The following is a 19,755-nucleotide window of genomic DNA, read 5'->3' as shown; positions in this document are numbered from 1 at the left end:
CCTAACAACCATGAGGAAATGCTGAATCACAACTCACAATCAGGCATTTATCTTTCATGACAATAACAGTTTATCCTAATGAAATCATGCTTGCGTGTGGGGATAAAAATCATTGTCACCTTTTACATACTAAGTGCTCGAGGATATATTTACTGAAAAATAGTGCCATTTTACTAAATACTATTCATTAAAGAGTAGATGTATCTGATCTGCCTTGAGCTCTACTTAAGCATCAAGAGAACTCTACAATAAAAAGATCACACAGGAAAGTCAACTACATGGTGGAAAATAAATGAGTTCAACTAAAATGCCGATGGTTGTGGAGATTTTTCATATTAAGATTTCAGTGATGTGCCTTCCTATTTTTGGACAATCTTTGCAAAATATCATGTAATAGATTCATGATATTATTTAAAGTAAGGTGCTAACACCATACTAAATAAGATGTTAATGTGGGACATTCCCTTGAGATTTAATTTCCCCCCAAAATATAGTCTTTCATATTGATCATTTTTCTATGCTATAAATTATAATATATGAGATATACCACCAAATTAACAACTACAATGTAGGTGTTGTATAGCACATGTGGGGAAAACACATTTTACTGGACAGAAATATATGCCAATCATGATGGAAATCAGTGACGTCCTCCGGGCCCAAGGATCCTCAGCTCTGAATTTCAGAGGTTGTGATAGACACACTCTGACTTCCAACCATAGCATGTACATTGTATTACTGACGACTTTATCTGAACATTTCTAATCAATTTCATGAACTCATTTGCTTAATTTTTATATTAATAATGTCTCACCTTTGATAAAGCTTTTTTAAACTACAGGTTTTTAGTAAAGAATTGTAATGTATTATTACTATATGTTACATGACTACCAGGCTTCGGGACCATAAGGAGTTAATTCTTTTACATCATTAGGGTAACATTTACTAAATGACTTTTCCTCAGGAGATAGAACCCTTTCAATCTGAAAATGTTAATGCTCTTTCTTTCCCTCCAAAATGAGCCATTTGCTCTTCTTACCTATTGGTAGAATTAGATACATTATAGAATCCAGAAGAATTTAAACATCTGTTATAAATTTAAACTGGCTTGATAAAATAGATGACTTTTTTTGAATATCCATATATGTCATTTATACTGTCATTTATTTATAATGAGTCTCACAATTTCCCTGAATAATTAAAAAGTAATTTATCTTGTGCTTATTTCATTCAAGATATGCAGAGTCTTCAAGCAATATACATATAAAAATACGTGCATGCTGTAGGCCAGGGAATACATAAGACATTCTCTGACTCCTTCATAAAAGACTCTGTGTATGTTGATTGCCACTGAGTTTTAGAAGTTATCTTTTGAGTCATTGTAAGCAGAGCGGGATTCGCAGTAGTGCTTGCTTCTTTTTGAATCCATTAATCTTCTGAGTAACATTTACATATATCTATGCATTATATTAACGACTTCATCTACATCTGAATACAGAATCACTTAAATCAGTGATAGAAAGCATTCTTTAGGAGCTGGAAGTGAATTGATTTTTCCCTTTCTAGTTCAGTTCAATTGAGTTCAATATTATAGAGTATGTTTTATTCTTACAATTATGAGTATGTTCCTAAGGCTCAGGTTTAGGATCAAACCTGTGGATATCTAATCATATCATATTATAAGATGTTATTAATTTGTGCACAGTCATGAAACCAATTTAAAGTAATTGCAGTAATAAAGAAAATTGGACTTTTCAGAATTGTTTGAGTGAACTTTTCATCCTCTTTGAAACTTTTAGAATTTATTCAATGCATAAATTATGAACACTTCTGTTAACAATCTAACCATTAAAAAATATGAAAGAAAACTCAGATCTTCCAAAATAGCATCTACATCACAATTATATGTATGCATGTGTGTGTAGCACAATATCAGCTTCAATAACTAAATAATTTTATACAGCAGTATTTTAAAAATTAGACTATAAGTTTAATTTGACAATGAGCTGTTTTCATAATTTTCTCTATATAGAAGTGATTTGTTAAGCGTAAATGTAAATCCAAATATTTACATTTTGTGTTGAAGAGAGATGGGTCAAATATATTTACAAGTCATCAAAATATGTTCTCCTAAACTGTAACACACACAATTCGCATTTTAAAATGCTTGCGGATCTTTTGTTGCAATTAACAGCAGCAAACTGTGGCTCACTTAACTCAAGGTTTAGCTCTCAGATAGAGAATTTAATTTCCTTAGCTTCTGTCATATGCCCACCACCATGCTAAGGGCCCGCCTGCCTCAGCTCGTTGCTGTAAGAAGACAAAGCATGTTGATGGACAGTCCTTCCAAGACTATCCACAATAAGAGAGCAGAAATTTTCCTCAAAGAGGGGACTGTGGAATTGGATGGAAAGCCCTCAAAGCTTCCTTCGATGAATCAGCTCTGTTTCCACAATACATTTTAAACTTGCTGTTTGGAGAGTTGATAATAGCTTTCTTGACCTTGGGTAAGGACTTCTACAGAGTTGGGTTCAGAGCTCCAGAAATAGTAATTTCCACAAAAACTGCTGCATTTAAATTTTTTTTCTTATTGTATGAATAGGGGCCACATGACACTACATTCTCATTTATAAAATCGAGATGTAAGAACTTGCCTATTTGAGTCACTCGGTTCTGGTGGTGAGCACAGAACATTTCTAAAAGTGCTATGAAAAGTCTAAAAAACATTGTACACATATAAATGTAAGAAATAAAGGAGGCACAACTCAGGGAAAAGCGATGGGCCAGGTGTCCCAAACAATTCTTCTTTTAATTGTTGAAATACAGTTCTGATACTAAAGAAAAAAGCACAGTCCTTGTTCGTGGTTTGTGTGGGCTATCCGGAAACCAAGGATGAAGGCTCGCCTGTCTGAAACAGAGAAGTTATAATGTAAATTCAAACAAGTTTATTCTTCTTCTGAGAATCAGACTATTTCTGGGACACCCTTTGGAGTTGGAAGTGGCAAAGGCTGTAGAAACAGGTCGAACCTTCTCCGCAGAGGCAACCAGAAAAGTGATCGGCATTTACTGGGGCATTCTTGGCCCTCGGCTCTCTCCGTGCATTGTCTTTTAAATCCTCAAAATGCCTAAGGAACTAGAAACCATATATCTGTTTTACACGTGTGGAAACAGAGGTGGTATCTATGGAAAGTTATCCTGTGATTGAGAAACTAGCCTTCACACCCAGAGATCCAGCGCTTGTCCTTGAAGTGGAGATCCCCGTGCTCCTTGCCCCAAACAGGCGTTCTGCCAGGCCGAGTGAGAGCTGGTGTCTGCAGCAGTGCCGTCGCCACGTGCCGTGTGCGCGCCACCTGCAAACAGACCTCCTGCTGGCACTGCGACAGTGCGTGCGTCCAGCTTAAACGTTTCATCACTTTCTGGCCCGCAAAGAAGCTAGTAATAAATTATATACTTTTCTGAATTGGCTGATGCAGATTAATAACTGAAAGAAAGGAGCTGAGGTAGACTTCTAGTGATACCTCAATTGCTCGACAACCCTGACACAAATATTTGATTCTTACAACTTTTAGTTCCTAAAGGTGAAATCCAAGGGGTCAGTAGCATTTGTCTGTTAGCTTGCTTTGGAAGCACAGCTACAGACCGCTGTGGGGTGCGGGGGGTTCCCTGTGTTCCCCTCACCATCCTTTGGCCCTCTGCTCAGGACGGATTCATTCCTGCGTCCACCGTGGTCCATTTAGGAAGAAATATTAGTTATTTAATTTTCAAAGAGTGAAAAGTTTGGCACTATACAAAAGATAGATTTTATTAAGCTCCTATAGTTCCAGATATGGCCTATCTGCTGCTGTGTTCCTTTCTGCTCTGGCTTTCTGGATGAGTGCATTTGTCTTACAAAAGCACTAAAACTTCCCTGGCCGCTTTGGCTCAGCAGTTAGAGCATCAGCCTGCGAACCAGAGAGTCCAGGGTTCAGTTCCCACCAGGGGCACCTACCAAAAAGAAAATGTATTGCAACTGACTGCTGTATTTCCATTCATTTTCCTTCCTTTGGAATTTATGAAATGTTATGTTTAAAAGATCTGAGAGCTAGGCTTACTATATGCAAAAAATAAATTTATGTTGTTCATTAGTTAAAAATTCTATAAAACATTTAATGTGAAGGAGTTACAACTTCTCCTCCAGCATCGCTGATTGATTTTTATCAGTTTCCTTTAAGAGAAAACTGTTATTCTCCTGGATTAATTAAACTGGGTAATTCTAATGGAAAAGTTTAGACTCTATCCTCAGACACTGCATTTTCCACTGAGAGAGATTATGTAAGAGAGCATTATAAATGCACTAAAATCTGACATTTGAAAGAGTTTGTGGTGGCCTATTATTTTGTTGAACAATGAAAGTGTGGAGGCAGCACACGTGAATAAATCAATAAATGTGCTTTTTCGACAGCAGCCATGTCTTCGTTTTAGTTCTGTAGGTAATGCACTGGCAAAGAAACAGTATCATTTTAAGTGATTTATAAAAATGTTTTTCTGATTATATCATTTCATTGTTTAGAGCGTTTAACAACTGTAACATACTGATTCTGGTGTTTTGGAAACATGCATACCTCTCCGCAGCTGATGTACTTTGTTTCTTCTGATATTTGGTATGTCTGAATAAATGCATTATTATTTTCAGGTGGGAAAGGTGGAAAAAAGAAGAAAAATAAAAACTCTTCTAAGCCGCAGAGAAACAATGGATCCACTTGGGCCAATGTCCCGCTGCCTCCTCCCCCCGTGCAGCCCCTTCCGGGCACAGAGCTGGAGCACTACGCGGTGGAACAGCAAGAAAACGGGTAACCGTGTTTTTTAGGGGGCAGAGGGCCGGGCTCCACCCCCCCCCCTCTGGTGTGCATTCGCGTCTTTACCCTGTGTTCTCTGCTGCCCCCCCCGCCCCCCTCCCAGCCTGCTCCTGCTTCTCCCCCTTTCATTGTTGGCGCCGTCTGTGTACTTCACTGATAAATACAACACAGCGCACACCGAGCGAGGACCTGGCTTTCGCGGCCCTCAAGTGCCTTAGATTGTCTGCAATCATGATAATGCAACCTCCATTTATAATATTGCTTGTTAGTTTGAAAGCAAGTACCCACAGCCCCGTGAACTAAAGAGCCACTCCTGAGAAGGGCTGAAAAGGGAATTAAAATAGCCTTCCTCATCATCCCTCACAGCTCTCTAAGGGCTTGATGTCTGGCCGTGGCAGGGCGCCGCTGTCCAGCTCCTCACAATGGGGTAATTGTAGAGACCTGGCCAGTGGGTGCAACTTTAGTCATCAGCTCTGATGGGAATTTAGGGGCCTGAACAATACAAGAGGTTCAAGCCAATGCACACTCTGTAACAAAACCTTTTTAAGTTAGAAAATTTCCTTTGAGGGCCTTGAAATCTGACCAGTTTTCTTATTTTTTCCTAAACATCTCACAGAGTTGTTGTGTTAATAGATTTTAAAGCAGAAAGACATTGATACATTTGATTCTCTAGTCTAAAAAACAAATAGCAAGTCAGAAGAAATAGGCTCAGTCTCTTTTCTATTTTAATGTGGAGACTGCTGTCCTCCCCAGTTCTAAGGCCACCGCTGCTCTTGAATATAACGGAAAAATACGGAATAAAGGCAGGTTTTTTCCTAAGTATTTATTTATTTAGAAGTTTTTAGATATTAAAATACTAATATTAAACCTGTAATTAGATATTAAAATTCAGTTTATTTGAATAATGGTCCATTTTATGTCTTGTTTCGCATTAAGATCACAGGTACATGCTTGTACATTTTCCCTCCATGTTCTTTTCTTTTGACGTAACTGCTGTCTTGGAAGACTGCAGATTAATTTTTCTGTCACATTTGTATCCATCAAAAGACCTATTTGCCTTTAGTTCCAGTTATATAATACATATGCATATATACTGTATATGTGCTATATATACTATATGTGCATTATATACATAGATATATAAATACAGAGTTATGCATATATAGACATGCATATTTCTGTATTTTTCTCTATATCTTTCTTTCCCTCCAAAGGGCTTCATTTGCTTCTATAGGATTATAGTTCTCATATATATGCATATCATTATTTTACTTTTTTTTTAAGTTCTCATTTGAAAAAAAGAAATGAAGAGCACACCCCTTTTCTCTGACATAAATAAAATTCTGCATATGATCTTAGGTAATTCATATTGGTAATATAAATGTGTCAATGTTATGTGGATCCTAGGGAAAGAAAAGCCAGAGAGGTATTCCACAAGAAAAGGTTAATGCAGGGCTTAGAAATCTTCACTTCGAAGGCTATACTTCGAAAATGGGGACCTGGAGCCCGTAAGCTGGGAACAGGAAGTAGTACTCTTAAACATGTATAAGCACGAAGCATTGAACTCAGATCATACGAAAGTTGCAGGTAATTTGGAATCTTTCTTTTTTTCTTTTCAAACTAAGTCTACTTTATAAATGCATAGATTATAATAATACTTATTACCCACTGAGATACAACTAATTCATTCCAAATAAATGCTAAATTTCTCACTTTATTTTGATGCCTTGTATTAGAGTTTAAAATATTCATTTGATGAATGAAATAATACATGTTGGTACAGATTTTAATTTGTAATATAAATTATTTTCAGAACATTATGATATAAAATATAAACTTATTTATACCTATTTGGGGATTGTAAATTATTTTAATACTCAGCCAGATTGCATTATATTAGTAAATATGTTTTTTTCTAAAAGATTTCTTAAAATCTAGTTAATATTTAAGTTAGGTATAGAAATATTTTTGTTGACTATACATATTCAAAGTCTTTGTGGCATGCATGTAGTTTTAATTTACCTTTGAGGTATTTGCTTTAACAACCTAGTATTTTCACTTATCTTACAAATAAGTGAGATCATGTGATAGTTGTTTTTCTCTGACTGGCTTATTTCACTTAGCATAATACTCTCCAGGTCCTTCCATGTCATCTCAAAGGGTACGAGATCTTTCCTTCTTACAGCTGCATAGTACTCCATTGTGTGAATGTACCACAGCTTTTATATCCACTCACCTACTGATGCACATTTGATCTGTTTTGTGATCTTAGCGATTGTAAGTAGTAATGCTATGGAAGTAAGGAATGGACTGACAAACCTCAGAAGGAAGGGGGTGGGGGCACCGGAAAAGATAAAACAAAGAACTTATATGCATATATAAGTTCATGGACATAAACAACAGTGTGGTCAAGGCCTGGGGGTGGGGCAGGAATGGGGAGGAGGGTGTCAAAGGGGGGGTGGGAGGGGGAAAAGGAAGGACATTTGTAATACTTTCAACAATAAAGATAAATTGAAAAAAAAAAAACAGTACTTAAGTCTTAACCTATCAGTGAACTGATGGCAAACTTCAATATCCTTATATTTTGGACTCAGTTTTTTAAAAGACGATCACTTGTAAGTTCTTATTTGAATTGTTTGTAATGAAAACATTTAGAGTGTTATGACAAGAACTAATTAAAAAGAGTAGATTTGGGAAGGCTTTTTCCATTTCCTGTTATAGTTCTCATATTTTTGTTTTTTCTAATGTGATACCTTATAATACTGAAAAGGAAAGATGTTGGAACACTTTCTAGATAATTTACCTCCGCTATTCATGATGTCTACATGACTATTTCGCAGAAGAGCTTGTCTATAAATTGTTTATATGCCTTGATTTAAAACTTATGCAGGTGTAAGTTTTTCTTGAAATACAAACAAAAACTTTAGAGCTCAATTTTTTGTTTTTAATAATTTTTATTTTTAACAATCAAGGATTCTGCAGTTGTACATCTTATGGTGATACATTGTGTTTGTTTTTGTTGTTTTTAACATATCATAAGACAGAAATTATTCAACACACTTTATTGTTTTCAAGTTCATAAGAAGTGCTAGGCACAGTGTTAGAAAGGAAGCCACAGGGATGAAACAAACAAATACAAAATTAATAAGGAATATCTTATCCCTGATCTAGGGAGGTCACAGGTGTGGGAGATGGACACCAGAAACCACACACACACACTGTTTTGTATGACAAGCCTTAGATGAGCAATGTGTATACAATAATAATTTGTATACAGAAAAGGATAATCAAGTATACCAGGTAAGGCTGGGGCAATCTTCCAAAAGTTGAGTTTTGAGGTGAATCTTGAATTATTTATTTACAAAAAAATATTTCCCAGAATTGAGTGAGTGTTGCATGCCAGTCTCAGAGTCAGAAGCAAAAAGAACAAAGATAAGGAGAAATAGTCCCTAACATCAAGTAACCTATGCACCAGGATAGATTGTTAACCAATGACTCCAACAATATGTTACTAATGTTGCCATTTGCAGTGCAGATAAAAAGAAAGTTTTCTAGCCAAAAGTAAAAAACAGATATAAAATTAAAAAGGAGAAAATAAAAAAAAGTAAGTCTTCTTTTGGAACTTTCCTTGAAACGTCACCCTATTCTAGTCAAGGTTATTTTCCTTTATTTTTTATTATTCTTTGAGCTTACTCCTCTATGTAGTACTTTACACATTTCATTCTAATTGCTTGTCACTAACCTACCAGAATTGCTCATTGCTCTATGAGGTTTGTTGAGTTTGAAACATGCATATGGTAGGAGATAATCTGAGAAGGTGTCTTGAGGACAATTCTGAAACTTTGTATGTCACATAGGGATTCTGATCTTTGGGATAGATGATGCACTGGAGGACCTGAGGCTGGGCATAGTGAGCACTGTGTTGCAGCAGAACAGCCAATTTCACGGAAATGAAGGGGAATAAAATAGGCAATGCCGGGGGGGGGGGGGGGGGGCAGGGATAGATTTTGGAGATATGCCTAGCCAAGAATAATCACAGCCTTGAAAAGATTATCTTTTGCTTTTTTTTTTTTTTTTTTTTTTTACAATGTTTAATACTATTTCTAAGAACTTAGATATCATCAAAATTTTTTCCAAGCCTTTCTTGGGTCATTTCCCCCCCTCTATATTCAGTGTCAAAAGTTTCAAATCATTGTCCAAATGGAAAATGTATTTAATTGTTAATTCAGTGCCATAGCAACAATGGTAAATGTTCTCTCTCAGCAACATGCCTCTCTCAACTTGACAAATGTGTGGCAAATATAGTCAGGGTTTTTTCCTATAAATATAATGTATTTTAACAAAATCATTATGCTGCTAGGAAGAATTTAGTAGTAGTCCAATAGAAAATAATGCTCTGCTTTGTTACTGCAATTAGAGATTGGCACGCATCTGTGGGTGTTGAACTTGATTGTGTTTTCATTAGTAATGTGGTATTTGTACTTGGCCTTCAACAACTCAGTTCACATGCAACATTGACTTGCAGCTTCCCCAATATTCACGAGCAGACAAGTGATGCCTCCCACGTCACTGGTCACTGACAGTCCGCCAGAGAGCACAGCTTCTCCAGGGAAGGGTGCCCCGAAGACACTCAGTTTGGCAGTAGCAGCATTTTGACAGCCGTTTTGATGTTACTGTTGAAATTTCAGTGCTCAAATAAGATATATATCTGTAAATGTGAGGGAAACTAAAAACAGAGCTACACTTCTTATAACATTTATAGAGACATCTGTTACTTTCTTTCCCTTCTTCAGAAACTGCATGAAACCTAAGTATTTCTTGTTCTAGAACAGATTAATACAGGGATACGTCAGAGATGATGAACAACAGTTAGTTATCCCCATCATATGATATGCACCATGTCCCAGATTTCTTTCATCGACCCTCTTGTATCCTTCTCCTAGTCTTTCTTTCATTCCCTCTCTCCCTAGAGTCCACTGCTTGCGCCAACCATTGATTGACTTGAATCCATGGGCTTTTCTCAGCTTTGCGTATGTTCTGCAGGGGCACAGAGTTGCTCACTCTCGTTCTAGATCACCTTTGTAGAAAAGACTTGGAGCGACTCATGAAAAACACCCATCCTAGTTCAGTGACATGGCTATTGAAATACTTAGCAGTCACGTAATACATTGTGTAATGTGTATGTGTGTGTGTGTGTGTGTATACATATATATGTATGCATATAAATATATTTGTAATGTTAAAAATATTTATATAGATAGGTTTTATGCCTGGTAGTATTTGAATAATGAAAAATGAGGACAACTAATTTGTTCTGTTTTATGTTACCTTAACACACAATACATGGGGCATTATTTCTTCCTTCTCTTATGTTCCCTATGTATTTTATTCCACATGTATGTTCCCTTTAGATTATTGGAAGTAAAAATAGTTTGCTACTTATGAAGTAGGGACATTGTAAGAGTTAATTGAGTTTTTACATTTGAAATAGTAAATACAGGGTGGGCAAAAGTAGGTTTACAGTTGCATTTGACATTCTTTTGAGTTAAAAAAGCTTTTGTAATCATCATAACCAGTCTGTCTTCTTATATACAAACAACTGTAAACCTACTTTTAACATGTGTATATAAACATGTTCAAAGTTGTTTTTTTTTTTATTCAAATGTAGGATATTCCTAGAAATAAGCCAATGTAAGAAAAGAAAGTACAGGAACTAAGTTTATGGAACAAAAATGTGCTACTTTGTAACAAGTTTTATGGAGTAAATTACATTATAACTCTTCATGAAGTATAACAGCACACACTTTCCATACAGAAAAGAGGCAATTTTTAAAATTAAGCTTACTATACATATTTTTGTTTGACTTACTAATATAGCATTGAAACTCAAGTAAGTTAGTTAATAAAAGAAACTTATCTAGCCCTGGGCAGGTGGTTCAGTCAACTGGAGCATCGTCCCGTACACCAAAGGTTGGGGTTTGATTTCTGGCCAGGGCACATACCTAGGTTGCTGGTTTGATCCCTATTTGGCATGCATATGGGAGGCAACCATCAATTGATGCTTCTCTCTCCCTCTCCCTTCCTCTTTCCAAATATATCCTTGGGTGAGAATTTAAAAGAAAAAGAAAGAAACCTCACAGGCATTTTCATTTTTATTTATTTATTTACTTTCATCTTCACCCAAGGATATGTTTATATTAATTTCAGAGAGAGAGAGAGGAGAGAGAGAAACATCAATGTCAGAGAGCAACATCCATGGGTTTCCCCCTGTACACACACAACAGGGATAGAACCTGCAACCCAGGTATGTGCCCTGACCAGAATGGAACCCACAACCTTTGTGGTATATGGGAGGATGCTCCCACTAATAGAGCAACTTAGCTAGGGTCTGAGCATTTTTATTAATGGAGCAATTTATATATTTTTCAAATCAGTAAATATGCTTATCACCCACTGTTTTTAAGGGATAATGTCAACTGTGGCCAAACAGGAATAGTTCAATGTCATAACTTTAATGTTGTTTAAATCTACTTGATGAAAAGATGACTATTTACATGTGAAAATTTAAATACTAAAATAAGATAGACAACAATCAAAGAGTCCTTTCTCTTCACACCCTCTCCAGCACTTGTTGTTTGTTGATTTATTGATGGCATCCATTCTGGCAGGGGTGAGGTGATACCTCATTGTCATTTTAATTTGCATCTCTCTGATGATTAGTGATGTTGAGCATTTTATTGATATGTCTCTTGGCCATCTGTATGTCCTGTTTGGAAAGGTGTCTATTCAGGACTTCTGCCTATTTTTTAATTGGATTGTTTGTCTTCTTTTCGTTCAGTTGTATGAGTACTCTATATATTTTGGAAATTAACCCCTTTCTGGTATATCGTTGGCAAATATGTTCTCTCATGCAGTAGGTTCCCTCTTCATTTTCATGCTGGTGTCTTTTGCTGTGCAGAAGCTTTTTAATTTGATGTAGTCCCACGCACTGCTGTTGGGAATGCAGACTGGTGAAGCCACTATGGAAATCAATTTGAAATCTCCTCTAAAAATTAAAAATGAAACTGCCATTTGGCCCAGTGATCTCACTTCTAGGAATGTTTCCGAAAAATCCCGAAATGCCAAACAGAAAGAATATGTGTACCCCTATGTTCATAGCAGCATTATTTACAATTGCTAAGATCTGTAAACAGCCCAAATGCCCATCAGTAGATGAGTGGATAGAAACACTGTGGTGAATTTGCACAATGGGATCCTAGGTAGCTGTAGGAAAAGAAGGATCTATTACCCTTTGAAACAGCAAGGAGGGACCTGGGGAGTAGTATGCTAAGCAAAATGAGCCAGTCAAAGAAAGACAAATATCATATAATCTCACTTATATGTGGAGTCTAATGAACAAAATGAACTGATGAATAAAATGGAACCAGAGGCATGGAAACATGGAACAAACTGACAAACCTCAGAGGGAGGGGGGAGTCAGGAAGTGATTAACCAAAGAATTTATGTACATGGATGGATTGCCCGTGGACACAGACAATAGGGTGATGACACCATGGGGTGGGGTGGGAACCTAGTAGAGGGGGTCAAAGGGGAAAAAAGAGAGGGACATCTGTAACTCAACAATAAAGGTTAAAAAAAGAAAAGATGCCAACATTGGAAATAGCATAAGACAGTATATAATCAATTTTTAATTAAATGTGCAAAAGTATTGTCAGTGCAAATTTAGAAGAGTAATATATCAGTGGTAGTTGGCCGCATGAAGGAAATCTTTATAAAAGATACAGGATTTAGCTGGTAGCTTGAAGGATTTTTTAAGATTAAGGTAGGTGAAAATGGAGGAGTCCAGTTTACTTGAAATAAGTTGAATTCTTTAAAATAATGAACTAGGATGGAAAAGTGCAAGAGAAAGAAGAAGATAAAAAAAAAAAAATTAAGTAAACAAACAAAAAACCATCTGAAAAGGTAGGCTGGGTTTTAGACATTTAACCAACAGAGAGGGAAGAACAGTGAATATTTTATTAGAACAATTCCGATGTTACCATAGACCACTGTTTAAGTGGTATACAGGCTTGATTCGAGGATGGGAAAAACAAAAAGCAAGACATTCAAACGAAATAGTGGGTTAGAGACTTTTTACTCAACAGAGTCTTTTTTCTGAATGAAATCTAACTGTGATCTCCAACATATAAACCAAGAAAAATGACATTCCTTTAAAGCAATCTATTTTCTCAGTCAGGTTGGTATTTAAATATTTCATTAATGGGAATACAACTTTCACCAATGGTATTTCCTTATCCATGAAAAAAAAAAGTTACATATTAAAGTGTGTTTGTTTAAACTAAAATATAGTGATATTTCTAAAAAGAGATTCCAGTCAGGGTTTCTGAGACGAGGCATTCAGTTTGCAGCACATGGAGACAGAAGATTATTCCGGCAGCTTCAACGAGGGGAATTGGATGGACCGAGCTGATGTCGCCCCTGTACCGGCCCTCTGGGCGCCTGTCCGCCCGCAGGCCGACTTCCGAGTCCTCCGGGAGCAGGCGGGGCTCTGCCTCTGCCATCTGCGCCCATCCTCCCCTTGCCCGCTCTCTCCTGGCCAGCCTTCCTCCTTGGCCAGCCCTTGCCAGTCAGAGAACCGTGCGTGCTCCACGTGCCGGTCTGTCCTGTGCAGAACACGTGCGGTGCTCAGCGTGTGCTTGGGAGGGTCAGCCTCGCCCGCGGAGAGTCCCCCCGCTCGCCCTGTCCCACTGTGTGTGGTATCGTTGGCTCTGGGCTTAAAGGGTCTGCCCGTTGGGTCCATGCTCTGTGAATCCTTCACTTGACTCACCGTTGTTGAATGAAAGGATGATAAATGCAGTTGTTTTTTTTTTTTAATACATTATATTTTTTAGATCAGTTTTAGATTAACAATAACATTGAACAAAAAACACCGATTTTCCAAATAGTCCCTGCCCCCAGGCCCCATGCATAGCCTCTGTTACTATCAACATCTCCCACCAAAATGCGACCTTTGTTACAGTGATGAGCCTACCCTGACACATTAGTATCAGCCCAAGTCCATCGCTTACAGTAGGGTTCACCCCTGGTCTTGCACATTCTGTGCGTCTGAACAAATGTATGCATATGTTCACTGCTGTGGTATCACACAGAGTAGTTTCACTGAACTGGAGTCCTCTGTGCCTGGTCATCTCTCCTTCCCCTGAAACCCGGCAGCCACCGACCTCCACCGCCGTCCTCTCCACAGTGTCACGTAGTTGGAATCGCATAGTGAATGCCTCTCAGATGGGCTTCTTGCACTTAGTGATATGCATTTAAGGTTCCTCCGCATCTTCTCATGGCTTGATGAATAAAGCTGCTATAAAAACCTGTCTGCAGGCTTTTATATTTATTTATACATATAAATTCAGTTTTAAATGGGAAAAATGAAAAGACACTCAGGTAAAAATATTCAAGACTCTTTTGGACCTTTTCAGGTTAGCATTAGGGGAGATAAAGACTAGGTATATCCACTTGTGATATCCATCCTGTTTCCAGTTTCTCTCGTGAAAATCTCCCGTATGCTAGATATGATGCTCAGTGCTGGAAATGCAGAGTTGAGAATGACGGAGTCCTTGAGTTTAAGAATCTCACAGAACAGTGGAGAAAAGAGGCATGAAACGAATCTCAGAATAACATGGGGAATGCCACAATATAAGTATTAGGGAGTTGTAATCAGTTCCATTTGACAGGGCAGAGAAAGCCTCAAAAACTAACAACATGTGAACCTTGAAGGAACAGCTGGAGCTGACAGGCAGATGATTTGAGAATAGTCACAAACAAATTTATAGTTTTGAAAAGGTACAGAGTAGGCTGCTGTTGTGGAAATTAAACGATAAAAATAGGCTGATCAGATGGAGGTTTTTTTAGGTCCTGCTAATGAGTTCAAACTTTTGCTTGTATCAGTGATAATCACTGAATAATTTAAAGCATAGGTGTGATGTGAATGCAGATTTTAGAAATAGAATCTGTTTGCCTATGTGGCAGAGAGGATGGAGGATGTGAAGATGACATCCCAGGACTAGGAGAGCCCGTGGGACAGCTCACCCCCAAGGAGACTGACCTGTGATGGGGAAGTAGAGGTCAGATGGAAGAGGAAAGTTTGGAAAGTATTTAAGACATTGAATTCATTGGGAAGTTACATCTAGTGTTGCTTATCTTATCCTTATGTCTCTTTTCTAAAGCACATTAAGATCCATTTGGTTTATGCAAACACTAGAGCTACAGAGGAGATGTCAATATAAATACTACTGATTTTGTTTAACAAGTAAAACTTTTAGAATTAATTTTATATATTCCCTAACCAGTCTCTAAAAATATGCTGTTTTTTTAAAAAAATTTTTTTCTTATTAATATACATTTTATAGGACTAGGTGTTGAATTTCTATTTTATAGCTTTTAGATGTTGAAATATAGGGAGGCATGAGTTTCTACTGAGAAAATTAAGAGGCGTAAGCGAATCAAAGGGTTATTGAATAATTTGTAGCACAGTCTTAATGATTAACATGCCATTTGGAATGAAAGGTTGGCATAGATCTGGAATAAGAGTAAATAAATTTCTCAAGCACTTCATGCTGATCAATATCGGCATGTTCTCTTGGTACACCAGGATGAACGAAAGAAAGTAGTTAAATCTACAAGCACTAAATTAATTAATTGTCTTTAATTAGCAATTTGGTTTTTCCACATGAGTAACTTTGTTGGGAAGTTATTGCCTTTTGTAACTGTGGGGTAAGAATTAGGTAATAAGATCTTTTAAGAACAAATTGAGATATGGAGGTAACAACTGTAATTAAGATTAGAAATGGAGATAACAGCCCGGTGATTTATTATGGCAGCACTGACAACTTGAAATCTGGAGGAAATAAACTGAGGACAGTTCAAATACTGTTGTTACCTTTGTGGTTGTTGCTTATTGCCAGTCTTGTTGGGTGTGTGCATGCATGTATATGCAAATATGCTCTTTTTTCTCATTTAATTTCAGCTATGACAGTGATAGCTGGTGCCCGCCGTTACCAGTGCAAACATACTTGCACCAGGGCATGGAAGATGAACTGGAAGAAGACGATGACCGCGTCCCCACCCCTCCTGTCCGAGGAGTGGCATCCTCTCCTGCTATTTCCTTTGGACAGCAGTCCACAGCAACTCTCACTCCCTCCCCACGGGAAGAGATGCAACCCATGCTGCAGGCGCACCTGGACGAGTTGACGAGGGCCTACCAGTTTGACATAGCAAAGCAAGCATGGTAAATCTGCACAGCTCAGGGGCACCTGTGCTCTCGCCACAGGGTACAGGGGCAGTGTCCTTGCACGTGAAATTCACAAGAGCGTCTCATGGAACTATGCAGCCGGGGTTGGAAATGCTTTTGTACAACTTTTAATCATCTAGATAAGGAATTCAACTGAAGAAACGTTAAATAACTTGACCAAAGTCACCTAACTGGTTAGAGTGAATCGGGGCAAGAAGTTAGATCTGCTGAATTTCAAGCAAAAGTGCTTTTGGCTACAACAGAATCTTTTCTAATTTATAGTTTAACTTCAATTAGCCTATCCTTGAACTCACTTCCAATACCATAATAAAAGACTCCTTTTAGATTCTTTAGAGTGTCTATAATTAATTCTGTATGTGGTTATGAATATATAAATGTAAGCTTCTGAAAATCACATATGGTCAATGTCAGTTATTAAAAGACCTTCTTTGGGCTGATTAAATGAGACAGGAAAAATTACAATATTAGTAACAGTAAATGCATTTAAAAAAACATAGAATAAATTGTAAATCCCAAATTACTTTCTTTCTAATAAATCTACAAACTTGCATAAGGTATAAATGGAAATATACTTAAGTGTCCTGTGAAATATGACAGGAATACGAGTGGGACCAAGGCTCCTAGTTATTTTCCTCATTTGCTCTCTCTTCTCCCAAGTGGTAACATAAAGTCCGACTCTTTAAAGTGATATCTTAATGAGATACCTTTGATTATCTTCTGTTTATTTACACCGCGTGCTTGAAGTTAGAGTAAAATTTTATGAAAGAGTATTGGCTTCTTTTTTCATCATTTTGGCAACTGGGACAAATTGATAATAAGATAAATCTTATTCACAGTGTTAATAAACTAATTTAAAAATATAGCTAAATATGCAAAGAGTTACTAAAACCAGGACTATCACTTAAAGCTTATTACAAACATAGGTTCTTTTCTTAGAATTAGGGGTTCTTGACCATTTTTCTCAATTATAAGATTTCCTCCCCCAAAGATTTAAGACAATCTACTTTAAACAGTGTTATATTGCGTCAGACTGCTTTACAAAACACCACTATTTCAGTTGAAGCCAGCTGCTTTAAGAAACAGATTTCCTGCACGTTAACTTATGAAGCTGTGCGGTTTAGTTACTTAATGCACAGATTGTGGCTCCGGGTTCTCAAATCTGAGTGAATTTTGGAATCACCTGGACAGCTTTAAAATATGTTGATACCTGGCCCTCCTGCAGATGTTCTAATGTTCGTGGGATTTGGCTGGAGCAGCGAGGTTGGACCACCACAGCCCCCCCTCCTCACTGGGTTTATGGTGCTGGGCAACTCGTTTGATGTCTCTGTGCTCCAGCTCCCCATTTGTAAGTGATGGTGTAATAGTAACTGGCTCATACATGAAGTGAAAGGGCGGTTGCCGAGAACATCCTCAGGTTTAAGAGTTCACCAGAAGAGCCAGACTCACAGAAAGCTGTTACACTTGGGTACGGTGTATTATAGTGAAAAGATACAGAGTCAAGTCAGCCAAGAACGGAGAATGCATGGGACAGAGTTCAGGACGGTTCCAAAGACAGAATGTCCAACTGCCCTCCCGCAGAGGAGTCGTGGGAAGGTCCCTTTCCAGCGATGTGTGAAATTCCAAGGAGCCTGGCCGGCCAGGGAAGCGCGCAGCAGCCTTGAGGTTCTGGGTGCTGGGCTCAGTCACTTAGACGTGGGTGACCACTTGCATGGCTGACCTCAACCTCCAGCCCCTCCAGAAGGCAAGCTAATACCTTTGTCAAAGACCCCACCTTAAGTCACATTGTTAGACTTTCTGGAGGAGCAGAAGGCCTCCAAGGAAACAAACACATTTTTCGTTTATTTGTTTTTATTTTGTTAATCCTCACCCGAGGATATTTTTTCCTTTGATTTCCAGAGAGAGTGGAAGGCAAGGAGAGAGAGACAGAGAAAGAGAGAGACATCGATTTGAGAGACAAACATTGATTGGTTGCCTCCCACATATGCCCTGACCATGGTGGGGGATCAAACTTACAAACCAGGAACATGCCCTTAACCAGGAATCAAACCTGAAACCCTTTGGTGTACAGGCCGACGCTAACCACTGAACCACATTGGCCAAGGCACAGAGACTTTTGTATCAGCAGCACACGCATTCTAGTACTGAGAGATGACTTACTCTTACAGGAAGGGCACAGGGCAAAGGCTTCACTTCTCTCTGGGCAAGGACAAGCTTACCAATCCACATCACACTTGCTGTGCGCGTTGTGACTTTGCATTTGCACAGTACTTCATAAAGAGTGTAGCTGTGTTATAGTTGTTGTTATTCAGACGGGGTTGGGTTTTCACCCTAACTGATCACTCCTGTTTTTCTTTTTTTTTTTTTTTGTAAGTGCTTCTAGCAGGCACCGAACCCGGGACTCTCTGGCCGACGCTCCAACCTCTGAGCCAGGCTGGCCAGGCTGTCTTTCTACTCTTCGAAGAGTGCCCACTTAGTGAGTGCTCCACAGACAGTTCCTAGACGAGTGGACAAATGAGCTCACCTCCGCCGCTCCCATCTCCGTGGAGCAGGCTCTGCTTCTTTTCCCGAATACGTTTCTCTCCCGTCCAGCAGTCCTCCAGACGTGATTGCCGACGCCATGCAGGGATTCGAGGTGCCAGGCGCTCCCCCAGGACCTTGCCCTCTGGAATGGAAATGCCTCTCCATCAGGGCGCAATTCAACATCCCAGGAGAGACAGTTACAAAATAGTCACTCCCAGGCTGCAGCTGTTGGGACTCTGTTCAGATTGGCCCCTGAAGTGCCCAGCAGGGCCTGTCACGAGGAGATACTTACAAATGTTATGTCCCCTCCTTCTGCATTTGAGTGTGTCTCTTAATCCTGCCAAACTCGGGGAGCACATTTTTCACCCCTTATTGTATCTCTGTTCCATCAAGAGGTGTCGGCAGTAATGCAGGACTGGAGTGTAGGTCTGTGTGGTCCTTCCCTGGAACCAAGCGCCCACCTCCGCGGAGAATAAATGGTGTACATAAACACCGCCTGACATCCGCTTGCTCATGACTTGGCTCACTTCATCCTTAATTCACAAACAAAACCCGAGGCCGCGCTTCCAGCAAGGTGTAGTCATCAGCACTCAAGACTTTCTGTAGAACTAGTTAGGAAACTCCCTGCCCTTCCAGATGAGCTGTGGTGAATGCCAAGCAAGAGCGTGGGGCCTCATTCCTGACCTGTGCAACCAAAGGTGTGGGCTGATGGCTCAGTGGTAGCTTCCGAAACTGAGGTTTACTGTTTTGTTTTGGTTTTTGGTTTTTTTTTGCATTGAAAGATCTGGAATCTTGCTAACATTAGAGTTGGCTGCAAATATGGTTGCAAAAAGACTATTAAATCAAGAAGAGTGAAATGTTTTCCCTCAAAATGCTGATATTAAAGAAAACTGATCTTGTATCTTTAAATAAAAAGCTAACAGTAAAGTACATAGCACTTGCTTTACATCTCCTTAAATAGCAGAAGTCTTTTAAATACTTTGTATCAAAGCAAAAAAAAAAAAAAAAGACTTACTGTGCCCAAGTATGTGGTATCCTCACCCTTTAATGAGGTAACAAATGCAGTGTGTTTTGTTTAGCATTTTAAGGTTTAGA

At 38.5% G+C, this 19,755-nt stretch overlaps 1 protein-coding gene across 1 annotated transcript in view; it reads left to right on the top strand.

The window, feature by feature from the left end:
• The window catches only part of ROBO2 (roundabout guidance receptor 2), a 1,312,832-nt gene that overhangs the window by 1,268,215 nt on the left and 24,862 nt on the right, over positions 1 to 19,755 (top strand). Inside the window, exons 23-24 of the mRNA XM_036243039.1 lie at positions 4,673 to 4,829; positions 15,856 to 16,116. Coding sequence (XP_036098932.1) covers positions 4,673 to 4,829; positions 15,856 to 16,116 — 418 coding nt within the window. The remainder of the gene's footprint in view (positions 1 to 4,672; positions 4,830 to 15,855; positions 16,117 to 19,755) is intronic.

The sequence above is a fragment of the Molossus molossus genome, unplaced genomic scaffold (genome assembly GCF_014108415.1).
Source record: "Molossus molossus isolate mMolMol1 unplaced genomic scaffold, mMolMol1.p scaffold_m16_p_5, whole genome shotgun sequence".
In the NCBI taxonomy this organism is placed as follows: Eukaryota; Metazoa; Chordata; class Mammalia; order Chiroptera; family Molossidae; genus Molossus; species Molossus molossus.
The sequence above is the reverse complement of the archived record's forward strand: the minus strand, read 5'-3'. Positions and strand labels throughout refer to the sequence as shown.